This window comes from Tasmannia lanceolata, unplaced genomic scaffold (genome assembly GCF_043159265.1).
Source record: "Tasmannia lanceolata isolate RefF3 unplaced genomic scaffold, GAP_Taslan_0.1 ptg000005l, whole genome shotgun sequence".
NCBI lineage: Eukaryota > Viridiplantae > Streptophyta > Magnoliopsida > Canellales > Winteraceae > Tasmannia > Tasmannia lanceolata.
Genome location: NW_027518682.1, coordinates 12,459,295 through 12,473,808, shown reverse-complemented (window position 1 = coordinate 12,473,808; position 14,514 = coordinate 12,459,295). Strand labels below are relative to the sequence as shown.

Here is a 14,514-nt window from a genome sequence, read left to right as displayed (position 1 = left end):
ATTTTTTTTGGAAAAGTTTGAAAAGGAAAAATATTTTAAAATTTCTTACTTTTTGGTACACACAAATAGAAATGACTCGAACAAATTCAATTCAATTTTCACCCAGAGGTGTTAAAGTATAAAAGATAAATAACACATTTCTCCAACAGCTTAAGCTTTTGGAGAAGTTGGTAAGTTAACATGGTATCAGAGCCAAAGGTCTCAAGTTCAAACCTCCCGGATAGCAAAAATTCACATGCAATGGTCGGTCCAAAGTGGGACTACATGTGCCACATGTTTGCCAAGTGGGCCACACGTACGGGAGAGTGTTAAAGTATAAAAGATAAATAATACCTTTCTCCAACAACTTAAACTTTTGAGAAAGTTGGTAAGTTAACAGAGGGGCCTTCGATTTATGATAATATTCCTCTAAATTGACTATAATCATATCATTTCCCTCTAAATTGCAGAAAGAAAAAAATTTCTGAAGTTTTCCATTAGAAAATGTTTTTCTTGCAGCCCAAGCATTTATGTGATTAATTATCCAACTATGGATTTTTGCTCGTTGAATGTCAATCTGAGTTCATGGAACCACTGGATGATGGAAAGAAAATTTATCATCTCCCTAATTGTTTTGGAAAAAGTTAAGAAAGGAAAAGTATTTCTAAAAGTTATTACTTTTTTATACAAAATAACTTGAGGTAATCCTTTTCAATTTTTACACTCTCAATAATGGAAAGAAAATCTATGATAATATTTAACCGCAATCATATCATTACCCTCTCAATTAATTTGGGGATGAGCCTCTAGCTCACTTGGTCAAGGACTTTATCCCTTGACCTTGAGGTCGGAGGTTCAATCCCAGCTTACCTACCAAAAAATGGAGATTAATTTCCGCATTCCCCTGCTTTAGTAATGGGACTCCTCTATTTTAGACTTTGCCAATTACTTCTTAAATGATGTTATAAGTTATAATTCCCCCAAAAAATATCAACAGCCAATCGCAAAATTGTTAGGGACCATCGCAGAAAGGCATTTCGCGGCTGGCTGCTGCATGAGAGAGCAGCCACACAGCTCACTTTTCAGCAGATTTGTCTTATTCATCTAAGGTGGCTGCTCTCACGTCTAACAGCCAGCTGTGAAATGCCTTTATGCGATGGTCCCTAGCAAATCCCGACAAATGCACACAAGACATTCCAATACCAAGCCCCAAATAAAATTGTGGTTAATATATTGGCACTACCATGTTTTAATAATTGCACTAACTTATCCTGTCTTTTATTGTTTAAACAACCGTAAAACAATTTCCCAAAGGCTCTCATAAGCCAATTAAAACATAAAAGACAAATTGAGTTTGTGCAATTATTAAAACATGGAAGTGCCGAAATCATGAGCCTAAATTTTATAAAATAACGAATGAATTGGCCACTGATATGATGTATGTCTGGTCAAGATTCATAACTTGAAACTCTAGATAATTTTGAATGACATTTAGGATGGAATTAATCAATTGAATCTATTTTCCTAGATCAACTAATTTTGACTGCAATGCATGGATCCAGCCCAAAACTGTATTTGTATTGAAAACCAAGCACATATATATCATGGCTAAAACTGTCGAAATTTATGAACGAGGGTCCATATTTAAGTGTAGGATTTATCAATTGCACTAGCCGCTGGACTTGGCTTATTAGTTGAACCGTTTCTGAACGAGAGAGCCTTTAGCTGGTCATGATCGTGAAGATTGATGGGTTTATTATCTCGCGTTGTCCTCTCAAAAGGATGGAGTCCCATGATATTTATACTCAGACGATGGCGGTTGCTATTTTCCATTGACTTCCCTGAAAAGGCTTTTCCATCTCCTCAATTGGGATAAACTTTTTCATTTTCAGTCATGGCCTATATTAAGTCCATTCACAATCGATGAAGGGTCGAGATCATTCTCTACGGAGAGACTTCTCATCCCCACTGTGACCCACCATCACCAAGCATACATGCTCACCATGTTAACCTGTTTATAAAGGATTGCACTAAATAAAGTCTTCAGTAAAGAAAAGCAATATCACCGTGATATATGGAAGGGAATGCTCTCTTTAGGGTAATTACCGCCATGCTTCACGCACTTGAGATTCTTTATATGAACTAGGGTAAAATCCTTCAAGAATCTGGACTGGGAGTTAGTTTTTGAAATCCATAGTCATACATCAAGTTTTAAAAATGCCTAAAATTCGAGCCTTTTTAAAACCTAAGCTTGCTGCCAATATGGATCGAGTTGGAGATTTGGAAATGTGTTTCCATCAAGATGGCCCACTTTTAAAGCAAGCCAACTAGGAAAGTCTTAAACGTTTTCTAAAAGTGGGTTTTTGGGCCAACCAATAATAACTCTCGTCTAGAGTCCCATATTAGTAGTGTCTAGTGCAATTGGAAAACCGACCTTAATCCCTGACACTATGAAGTGTGGTTGCTTGATGGGAGCATCAAACATTAAGAGAAAGCAAGACTTTTATGATTCTCTCCAGGTGGTCCTTGATCTACCAAGAATGATATAGTGATTCTATTGGCCCAAGCACAAGGCTTAGATAGATCCAAAGACTACTTCAGACTCTGATCGTCGTGTTCGCCGGGGAGCATCTCCGGTTGGATCACACGCATCGGCAACATATTCTATCCGACCACCATGGCTGAAGGTAACGATCGATTTCGCTCAAGTTCAATTAGAATTCTGGCATATATGACACATGGTCTCTCTAGAAGGTAGCTGTATAAAATCTAACAAATTCCCTCTTTTACCCTGTATGTTAGACAAAGTGACCAATGGCGCTTATTGTAGATTTTTGGGCAATTACAAGATAGGGTTTTTTTGCGTTTTTACTCCCCTTGATTATACTTCCTCTTGGTCATTTATAGAAGAATTTTCTTTGCCATTATTCGGTCATGGATGTTTCCCAAATTCCGTGTTTTATCGCATTAAAAAGCTTATGTTTCTTGTCATTATTCATATTTACTTTAATTTTTTATAATTGTTAATGATTTAGAATTTTACCTTGCATATACAATTGGTTTGGTCATAAACAATTGGGATAATTTGAACTATGATCACATACCATAGGCTTTATTTAAAGGGAGCAAGCCACTAAAAGTAAATACACCATCTCCCATGTTTTTGAAATAACATAGAACCTCTACAAATGGGGAGACTGCCTATATATTACGAGGATCAACAAATCGACGGTTTAGATCATACACCTGCCATATAAAATCTCTTTATCAAAGTTTGAGATATCCCTTCGAAACCGTTTCGTAACACGAACGTCTTGTTCTTTTAAAAGGCAGAATTTTCTCCGTCCCCAAAACTCCGAATCGGCGAAAAACCCTTCTTCATTTTCCGGCGAGATGTATCATCCTTCGAGAGGAGGCGTTCGTGGCGGCCGAGATCGTGAGCTTTCTTCTATCTTCTCTTTTGTTTCCCCTATTTCTAGGGTTTGATTTTGTTCTTAATTGCTGAATTTGATCGAACCTAATTCGTTTGCCTTTTTGTTTCATTTGAGATCATTTGATGCATCGATAGAATTAGAGTCTAGAATCAGTATCGTAACACTTGGATTATGTATGATTCTCATCGGTTTAATTTTTTTCTTTTATGTTTGAATTTAATCTAACCTAATTCGGTTTGCTTTTCTTTTTTCGCCCTATTGTTTTATTTGATATCATTTGATGCATCCATATAATTAGAGTCTAGAAGGTTTGTGTGGCTATGAGCTTATGAGGATACTGTTTTAGAATGCATCTACTGTGCTTGCATTGATAATTCTGGAACAATATATATTGGGCGATGGTAAATTCACACCCCCTGTAGGATGATTCGCTCCCCTTTTCACGTGAATTGCGGCAGACTTTAATGCTTATCATTTCCCTATACATTTTTTTTACAGGTTTATTGAGCACACATTACTGTTACAAAGCAATTATATATTTAGTGCTGATGGGGCCTTCTTGAATAACATTCCCTGTAACCATGAATTCTCTAATTTGATTTCAACTGAATAAATTGCAGCTATAAGGAATATGCTGACTTGGTTATTTTATTTTTAATCTTAATTATGTCATTCAGAATTTACGTGGGATGATGTGAAGGTTGATAAGCATCGAGAAAACTATCTCGGCCATAGTATCAAAGCCCCAGTTGGAAGATGGCAGAAAGGTATTATTCTCTTTGTTCTTTTACTCATTGTTGACAATTATTGACTAGGTCCTAATTTCCATAAGCGTGAGTTGCATTGCAAGAATTTTTCTCTTCCCAGAAAAACTTATAGGTCGTTTGGATGCACATAATTTGATTGCAAGCGTAAATTGATTTTAGTTGAAATATATTTAAAGTTAAATAGTCTTACACTGGTTGGGTTGTCGACCTTCATTTTCTTAGAAGTATAATGACACTTTTTTAGAGCATACTTTTAATTTCTCTGAAAACTGAGTAAGTGCTGTTTGGATAAATAATAATTTCATGAACATTATTTATTATAAAATGATTTAGCTAATTTAATTGATACTCTATATTAAATTTAACTTTTTAAAAATTATGTACGAAATAATGAGCTCGACTATTATAATGTTGTAGAGGGGTGCTATAAAAATACAATCCCATTTTCATTATCAACTTGGTTCATAGACACACGCCACGTGTTTAGGAAAAGAGGAAAAAAACAATCAAACAGTAGGGCAAAAAAATCATCCAATTACATGATAAAAATGCCCTTCATTAGTTATTTTTTAATAGTTGAAAAGTCATCTCCAGCGGCAACACCAACACTGACCACCAATGCTGACTGTAGTCTTGTTGCTAAGCTAATATAATGCTACAGGAAAATCTGTCCAACGAAAGGATGGCCTCCTTCCACCAACGCTGACCGTAGTCTTGGTACTGACTTACTGATGGCTGGCAACAATCTTTTGCAGGCCAGACCCTCTTTTGGCATTGTATTAGCGAGGAAGCAAGGTTTTGATTGCAATTGATGTTGTCTGATCACCGGAGATGGTGGGGATTTTTTTTTCTTCATTTTTGCATGAGATAGGGTATATAGGCACATTTCTTTTTCATTTTCCATGATATAGTGGCATTTTTGTCATTTCCACTGTCGTATTCCTTATGTAAATGGGGTCCCATTTTCAAAGACGCCTCTAATATTATATTTTAGGAAATAATATGGTGCTAGGTTTTCAGTTTTCAAGATAGAGAACTCAATAACGCAACAATCCTATTTCCGTTGAAACTGAATTCAGTTCGTCACGGGCAGGCTCCTCTTATCCTAACGCTAATGAAATGGATTACACCCTGAAATAGATTTTCACGGAATTCGTCCATTCCAAACCACATAAAACTAATTTGTTGAAACCCATTTCACTCGGATGATTTATCTTTCAGGAAAAAAAACCACTGGGAAGAGTTTTTTTTTTGAATGGATCAATAGAAATAGCTGAGACTGGATATGCCAAAAAAAAAGAAGAAGAACATTTTCTCCTCTCGCTCGAAAAAAAAAAAAAACACTGGGAAGAATTTTACACGCTTCAAAATGCTATCTTAATGTTAGTAATTGCTCGAGATTATGTATCGGATAACATGACATATGATGACTAGCACAAAACAATTACTTAAACAGTTAAACCAGTGTTAGAAAATTGATGATAGACTCCAAAATTGGATGGGGCCCAAGTAGGGGAGGCAGGCTCAAATATTATAAATTGAGTTGATCAGTAAGTTGGCTGAGTTTTTGTAACATTGGAAAGTTTCTATGCAAAATAACGCAAACATTCCCATAGCACAATGTCAGATCTTGCTTCTGATCTCTCCACGATCCTTCCGAGTTCCGAGTGTTCTCATCGTTTCTAGATGAACCGTTTGCAAGATCAAGTTTGCCTTCCGAATCTTCAATCCAAAAACATGAAAAAAAATAAATCAAATCTTCACTCTCCTCTCTGTTTTTCCTTCCAAATCTTCAGAGAATACCATATGGGTTTGGTTTTGCTCTCTTAGTTACAGAGATGTCAATACCAATCTTCTAAATTTGTGGGATTGGGTTTTTTTAGTATTTGCTTACCGATTCCTCCTTTTCCCTGCTTACCCAAACACTATCATTGGAATTTACATTCCCTTTCCCAGTTCAATTGGAATGGGAATGGAATCTCATATCCATACCTATTCTTGATTCCCGTGATCCAATTCCAAACGCACCCTAAAGGTACTCAACCATTTAAGTAGCAAACACTTACCAGGGTCAATAGTAGGTGTCGGCTAAATCAAAAGAGGCATTAAAATTAGCTCATCTCAAGAATCATCATCTAAGGAAGAAAACAATTGAGTAAAACCAGATCCCATCCATTGGATTTTGGGTCTTAAGGATCAACAAAGATGAAGTTCTCAAATGGACTCTTAGGTATGGTCTGAAGCCAGCAAGTTCCAGTTCGTGTTCAACTTAAAATCTGGGATGGAAAGAGCTTCTGATTTGAGCTATTCAATTCTCGGAAATCCTTCAAGGCCTTTGATGTCTTATAAATTGAGATATCCTAGTGAAGGATATTGGTGCACAAGTTTCACATCCTTGTGGATTAACACCTCCATACCCCAAAGAGCTGATGCCATAAGATGTTAGGGATGGTTTATTATCAGGTTGCCTAAATTTCAATTCTTTAGTAAGAGCAGTTCAATTAAATTGTATGGATTTTTCCATAACAATTATCACAAGGCTTCTGTGATGAAATGAAACAAAAAGAATCTGATTTCTTTATTTTATGGATGTGGAGTTGGAATAAAGCTCCAAAAGTGTCAACAATTCCACTATGCTTCACCAAAACTGAATAAGGACACAATTGTCCTGATCTGATCGTTCTCTTTAGATCAGCTTGTAACGTGATATACCATGAGCATAGATCGAGTAGGATTTTTTTTTTTCAATACTACTTTAGGATAGCAGACAACTTACAAGATTAGGAGAGAGCAATGAGTAATTTTTTAAGGAAATTTCCTGGAGATCCACTCATAAACAGGATGGAATTCACGAGCAGCATCTGTGTAAGACAATCTCCAGATGAAAGACTCTTTGCAAGGACCAGGCTCTCTACAATATAAACTGATGGCTTTCCTCAAATCCTGAACCAAATTTCTGCTTTAAAGACTTGGATCAGAAGGCAAAGCTGCAATCTCAGCTTCTAAATCTCTCAATCTCCTTGGAAAATATCTCCTCCTTGCTAGGGAAAGAATTTCCCTCCAAAAGAGCTCTAAGCTCTAGATCTAGTTCTAGGTCTAAAATTCAAATTCCAAATTTTTAGCAAAGTTTCAAATTACAAATTGTAAGACCTAAAATGAAAAATGAAAGGGAAAGGGCTTTATATAGCTAGTCCATACAATGTGAAATGACAACTTTATCCCTACTAATGCCAAATGCCTAAAAAGCCACTAGAACTAGCAAAATAACCAAAATGGTACTACAGAAGGGAAATGACATAAATGGGCACAAGAAAGACTAAAATGACCAAGTTTCCTTACTAACACAACTAGACTAAAGAAAAGAAATGACCCTACACTAATGGAGCAACGTTGGATGCCGATGGGACAAGGGATGGTCATGAATCAATCCCCTATGGGTGTTTAAGGGGGACTTGGACTGAGCATTAATATAATCGTCATCGGTAAGTTTCTTCTTGGAAGTTTGTAAACAAGATCAGTAATATGACCTCTAATTGGGTCGCAAGAATAGAATTACAATAGTAGCATGGTGAGATCTCTCCTCTTCATAGAAGGGTGGAAGGAGGCTATCAATAATCGACAATACTCAAGTGGGAGAATGGCTAATTGGGTGGCTCTGCTGGCTAATATCCTCAAGCTCAACTTTGATTGTAGTTTGTTGGACAACTTAAGGCCTATTATTAGAGAAGCATTGAATCTGTATAGAGCTTGAATCTGTATAGAGCTTAGAGGGTAGGATGTTACTTCCCCACTTATCCCTAGGGTAGTAAATGCTTTAGGATGCCCTTTAGTGCGGAGGGAGTTCCGGATTTGGGTTGTTATTCAAGCACGCTTTGCTCTTATTGTAAATTTTTATGTATTATTATTATTGTTATCATTATTTGCACTCCTTTCACATCTTCTTAATTTTAGTTTTGATCCTGTCGCTTGTCAGTAAAAGAAAAAAACAATGTAACAAAGTGAGAAGTTACTCCTTTCCAAGAGAGGATCTCTTATATGTTTTTTCCTTCATTTATCAGGGAAGGACCTACATTGGTACACTAGGGATAAGAATTCCCGTGCTTCAGATGTGGAGGCCGCACAAGCAGAGATGAAATCAGAGATTCAAAGGATCAAAGAAGAGGAAGAGCAGGCAATGTGTGAAGCTCTTGGCTTAGCTCCTAAGCGTTCTGGTCGACCCCAGGGCAATCGACTAGATAAGCACGAATTCTCAGAACTTGTGAAGAGAGGATCCACTGCGGAAGACTTGGGCGCAGGCCATGCCGAAGCAGCACGAGTTGATGGTCTTGGCTTTTCAAGGTAAGTTCAGTAACACAAATAGTTACTTCATTATCTGTTTGAAATGGACCAAATTGCATTGGCCCCATGCATATGAGAGTACTTCCCTTTCTTTTTTCAGAACTGTCTACCTTTTTAGAGAAACTATATGGTGCCCAAGCTTAAAGTTCCGTGCAGGGGTTACGGCAGAAGTTACCTCCTGTTGGATCAAATATCAAGGGTGGTGCCCCCTGCACTGGACTTCATGCTCGGGCACCATACAAATCTCACTTTTTATATGCTTTGTGTGTAACTTGTTTTTTGAATGAGTTATAGGAAAGGATTTATAAAAATTGTCATAATTCGTTACAATTTAAGGGCCTCTTTGGATACCACCAAAATGGGGTCTAATATGCAAAGTAGATTACTTTAAGTTGATCTCATTTGCAAGTGGTACATTAGGCCTCCTTGGAAGCTAGTAACTGTATCATGTAAAGATAAGTATAAAGCTATTGTATGCATTATTTGTAAATGAGATTATTTTTTCTCAAGGAAGAAATAATTTCATTTGCAAATAACAATTAATAAACTTATGCACATAATTTTTAGAGGGCATTTAAAGAGGCCCCAGGTTTCCAAATATATAAAAAATTCAACCCAGCTTACCTATCAAAAAAAGGAAAAAAAAGGTATAACTAGGTTAAAATAGCTTACATGATAGAGTTACTGGCTTCTAAATAGGCCTAATCTTCCACTACCCATGTATATTGGTCGATAGGGATAGCCTTGTTAATTTTGATTTCCTGCCTCCTTAAGGGTTGTACATTTTCATGGTCCTGTTTTCTCTTGTTTCATCTGTTTCTTTTTTCTGTCTTGCTCTGTTTTTTTGTATTGGCCGTCTCGGCCGCCACTTTTACATTTACACCCCCTCTAGTTTCTGACACATCCACTTCGACCCCTATAGTTTAAAACGTGACAAATACACCCCTGTAGTTTCAATTTGTTTAAGGTTTACCCCTCAGCTGAAGGTTCATTCATAGATTGAAGGGTTAGGATGATCCGATGGAGCTGATTTTTTGGGCACACCCTATCTATGTCAGGACCCATCAAATGAACGCTTTGGATCATCCAAATAATGTGGGCCCATACCCGAATCCAAAGCGGCCCAAAAAATCAGCTCCATCGGATCATCCTAACCCTTCAATCTATGGACGAACCTTCAGCTGAGGGGGCAAACCTTAAACAAATTGAAACTACAGGGGTGTATTTGTCACGTTTTAAACTATAGGGGTGGAAGTGGATGTGTCAGAAACAAGAGGGGGTGTAAATGTAATTATCCCTTTTTAAAAAAAAATAATTTACATTAATATTTATAAATCATACTTATAATTACATGAGAAAGGAACCAAGAGTCCCCCATGATTACAAGCATGAAGGCATCGGAACGTGCTCCAATGCCCAGAAAGATAACTTAAAAAAAGTCAAAGATGCTAACTGTCCAAACTCCTGGCCATTATTCCTAAACAAGATCAACACAGAACTCCTTTGCGATCTCCAACAGAGATCTTGAATACCTCTCCATTCCAAAGCCAACCAAATCAATCCACTTTACCCCAACTTTCCAAAAATAAAAAAAACCACTTTACCCCATGTATCACAATCGCCATCAACTTCTCCCAAATAGAGGAGACAAAGCTTCAACTCAACAAAGCCTTTGTCCCAAACTAGTTGGGGTCGGCTAAAATGAATCCTTTACAAAAATTTCATGAAGAAGGTGAAAGGCTAGGAAGCACGGGTACTCTCCCGGGGCTCCCGTACTCGTACCGGACACGTAAGGGGTGCAGGTACGCCCCTTGTACGTCCTGGGTACGTACCCCTATTTAAAAAGAAAAAAAACCCAATTTTGGTTGTCGGGTGTGTGGGGTGCCTTTAAGGTGCGCACCCACGTGTACCCGACACGTCCTGCTTCTCTTATCTGGTGTAAATCCTTGATGCTTCTTCTCTCTAATCTCCTGTACTTAGTATTTACATGTAAATCTTAAGTAAATGACATTTACTTAAGATTTACATGTAAATAACGGAATACCCCCCATTTGGATCTATTAAAAATAGTTCCAAGACCCAAATCGAAAAGGAAAAAAAGTCAACTCGCTTGTTCTAGTACAAAATTCGAAGAAAAAGGGCCGGGTCAAAATTTTAACTTTCTTAACTTCCAAATAGTGGGGTATTTTTCAAATTTTAAAAATTCATAAAATCAATAATGTCCAAACATTATTAAATTCCAAAAGTCCGGTATAAAAAATCTTATAATTTGGTCTCTAAAAACTATTCATCTTGTCAGGCACTGGTCAACACACTGGTGACAAACTTTTTTTCTAATGAATGATGTATTGATGCCTCATGTTATGAAATATGAAACTTAATCACTTATGAAATGAAGAGTAGTATTAGAATTTTTCATTTTGGTGATGTTATTGTTATTTGATTGATATTTAATTATTATTTTTAATTTTTATAAATATATAATAAAATATTAAAATATATTATTATATTCGGCGTACCTGGACGTACCCGCACCCGGCTTTTTTTTGGAAAATCACGTACTCATGTACCCGCACCCAGCACCCGTACCCGTGCTTCATAGGTGAAAGGAATCTACCCGGCTCTAATCTTGGCTCTAGTTGGGTTCTTCTACGTGGATCATTTTCTTCCATTCTATCCTATCCAAGGTCATGTTCTCTGTTATGTTCCTAGCTATCAAGTCTTTCCTCACTGTTTCTGCCCAAGTTGTTTTCGGTCTGCCCCTACCTCCTTTTACTCTATCAATTGGCACAAGTCTCCTCTTCTCACCGGAGCATCCAAAGGCCTACGTTGGAGACAAAGCTTACTATACGAAAAAGGGCTCCCTTCAACAGTGGCAAGCTAATAAGTGACTCGAGACAAGTCGAGCATCTGCATCGTTTCATATCTACTATTAAAAAACAAGGGAATAACTATGTAACAAATCAAGTTTTTTTTATAATATGAAGGATAATTCGTAGTTTCCATTATCAAAAGAAAGAAAGAAAAAAGAATAGTTCCTAGTTTCCTACTTTTGTGGCAACCAACATACATGTAGTTAGACAAAAGATAGAGGAAAAAAATCTCTGTTTAGAATAGGTATTTCCTTTTCCCTGTTTTCCAGCCCCTTTTCATGCTCTCCACTCGTTACCCCCTCAAATCTCTCTCCCTCTATCCTCTACGCCCCTTTCTCACACTAACTAAACAGAGATTACATGATTTTTTTTGGTCGCCAAACATGCCCTATAATTTGTGGTATTATATGCTATATAAGCTGTAGAATCACATCTCCACTATACACATGGCTATGTTTGAAATAATCTGGATAGTCAGCTAGTGGACCCTGCTCTGGATGGGTCAGGGTCCAAAATTTGAAACTATCAGACAATCTTCATATAACGAATGTGGGCAATGCCATTCAATATTAGGAGGTTCAACCATCTAATTAGTGCATTTTTTTGGCTGTGTGGTGACAACTTGGGTGAGAGATCTGGATTGTTGCATATGGCCACATTAGGGGCTCAGTTTGAGCGCGACATCATATCATCTCTTTTATTGTGCCCCACACAAACAGTTGAGATTCTCCGACGTTGCTTATCTAACTTCAAAATTTCTAGCAAAAGGTGTTTTTGAGTGATACAAGTAATAGCTAGCTACTGAACCAACTAAAAACTGATATTTTGGGCTCGAGCCTTCGACCCAATTAGAAGGGCATTGTGGCTCAACCACGAGGTTGTGGGGTTCTTTCCCAGCGCTTTCCTATGAGATAAGATTAATTATTGTTTAGATTTGTTCACTCAAAATCTCAGAACCTTTCCTCCATATGGCTCTAAGAAACAAAAAAAATGCGGGTAGCTGACAATGTAGTTGTGAACTTGTGATCACTCTCTCTGGTTATAATTCGCTTCTGTCTCAATATTGTGACAAAGTGGCTTGAAATATTTGTTGTGTACTAGTGATCACTCTCTCTAGTTATAAGTCTTTCTGTTTCAATATTATGACAAAGTGGCTTGAAATATTTTCATTTGATTGCAGAGCACCTCGCAATTGGGCAGAATCAAACTCTCTTCCACCCACAGATGAGGTTTATCCTGAGACGGCAAACGAAGTTCTGCCCAAAGTGACAGAGAGAAGCACAGAAGAAGAAAGCAGGAAAAAAAGGAAGCGTGAAGAGAGGAAACACGAGAAGCGCGATGAGAAGAGGCATGAAAAACGTGATAAAAGGAGGTCTGGTGATTCAGACGACAAGAGAAAGAGGGAGAAGGGAAAGAGGAGGCACGATTCCGATTGATATGATAACTTTCCTAGCTAGTAGCTATCCCCTGCCTTGTGTTATTATTCATCACATTGACCCTCTTTTGACTGTTTAAGCCATGTGGAGGTATTTGTATGCTGTTGTTAGTCTAAATGAAACCAGGATTTGTATATTTCTTGATCTAGACTGATCATCTATAGGGCCCAACGAATTTGAATTGTGGCCAGCTTTCCCATGGGCCACATCCAAATACATCACTCCTCCGAAGGTTGTATTTGGTCAGGCGAGATTATTGAGATGGGTCGTCTACCGGGCCATCTCCACCAAACATATAGGCTAGCAGCGCCTCTACCATGGCATGGTGGTCCCATCTTTGATCGACTTGAATCAGCCATTTGATGCGTTTTGCTCTGAATCTCATGTGGCCCAAAATTCATCCTAATCACACAATCATAACATCTAATATGAAATTGGGTGCATGTAGTGTAGCAAACCAAAATACAGTGGGGCCCACAAATTTTGGTAATGTAAACTGATGGGGTCCGGACTCAGCACTGAGGGAATCCGGACTCACCACTGAGGGAATCCGGACTCAGCACTGAGGGGTCCGAACTCAGCTCTGAGGGGTCCGAACTCAGCATCCAATTGGCTGCTGGCACGTGGCCCTCACAAGGACCGTTGGAAGGCCAACACCTGTCCCCACTAGGTGTGGCACCTGGACCAATCAGGGACTTCCACCTGCCCTTCTTAGGTATGAGACCTGGTCCATACAGAGCCCACCACCTGTCTTGGACAGGTGGCTCAGAATTACCACCTGTCCTAGACAGGTGGCTCAGAATCACTATAAATAGCCTTCACTTGTGCTAAGGTGAGGGTTCTAAGATCTGAAATCCAAAATCCTAAGCTCCTCAGTTCGGAATTGCTCTGCACTCCTGCTCATACTGACTTGAGTGTCGAAGCGCCCGTCCGGAGCACCACTCCGGGCTGGTCTTCTGACCCTTTGTCTTCTTGTCAGGCCCTAACAGCGCAGGACTCCATCAGCCCTTCAGGCCCAGATCAGCCCTTCAGGTCCAGATCAGCCCTTCAGGTCCAGATCAGTCCTTCAGGCCCAGATCAGCCCTTCAGGCCCAGATGAGTCCTTCAGGCCCAGATCAGCCCTTCAGGCCCAGATCAGCCCTTCAGGCCCAGATGAGTCCTTCAGGCCCAGATCAGCCCTTCAGGCCCAGATGAGTCCTTCAGGCCCAGATCAGCCCTTCAGGTCCAGATGAGTCCTTCAGGTCCAGATCAGCCCTTCAGATCCAGATGAGCCCTTCAGGCCCAGATGAGTCCTTCAGGCCCAGATCAGCCCTTCAGGTCCAGATGAGTCCTTCAGGCCCAGATCAGCCCTTCAGGTCCAGATGAGTCCTTCAGGCCCAGATCAGCCCTTCAGGCCCAGATCAGTCCTTCAGGCCCAGATCAGCCCTTCAAGCCCAGATCAGTCCTTCAGGCCCAGATCAGTCCTTCAGGCCCAGATCAGCCCTTCAGGCCCAGATGAGTCCTTCAGGCCCAGATCAACCCTTCAGGCCCAGATGAGTCCTTCAGGCCCAGATCAGTCCTTCAGGCCCAGATCAGCCCTTCAGGTCCAGATCAGTCCTTCAGGCCCAGATCAGCCCTTCAGGCCCAGATGAGTCCTTCAGGCCCAGATCAGCCCTTCAGGCCCAGATCAGCCCTTCAGGCCCAGATG

General features: G+C 39.2%; 1 protein-coding gene across 1 annotated transcript; it reads left to right on the top strand.

The window, feature by feature from the left end:
• Positions 1-3,240: 3,240 nt before the first annotated feature.
• On the top strand, positions 3,241-12,963 carry LOC143876659 (leukocyte immunoglobulin-like receptor family A protein). The gene is made up of 4 exons (XM_077378345.1): positions 3,241-3,415; positions 4,091-4,180; positions 8,239-8,518; positions 12,572-12,963. The coding sequence occupies exons 1-4, from the start codon at positions 3,373-3,375 to the stop codon at positions 12,825-12,827; spliced, it is 669 nt and encodes a 222-aa protein (XP_077234460.1). The 5' UTR covers positions 3,241-3,372; the 3' UTR covers positions 12,828-12,963.
• Positions 12,964-14,514: the final 1,551 nt, after the last annotated feature.

Bases quoted from the DNA above. Each gene is read 5' to 3' on its own strand.
- LOC143876659 (XM_077378345.1), top strand. From the start codon at position 3,373: ATGTATCATCCTTCGAGAGGAGGCGTTCGTGGCGGCCGAGATC. The intron at 3,416-4,090 runs GTGAGCTTTCTT...TATGTCATTCAG, and splicing joins CGTTCGTGGCGGCCGAGATC to AATTTACGTGGGATGATGTG. The intron at 4,181-8,238 runs GTATTATTCTCT...TTCATTTATCAG, and splicing joins AGTTGGAAGATGGCAGAAAG to GGAAGGACCTACATTGGTAC.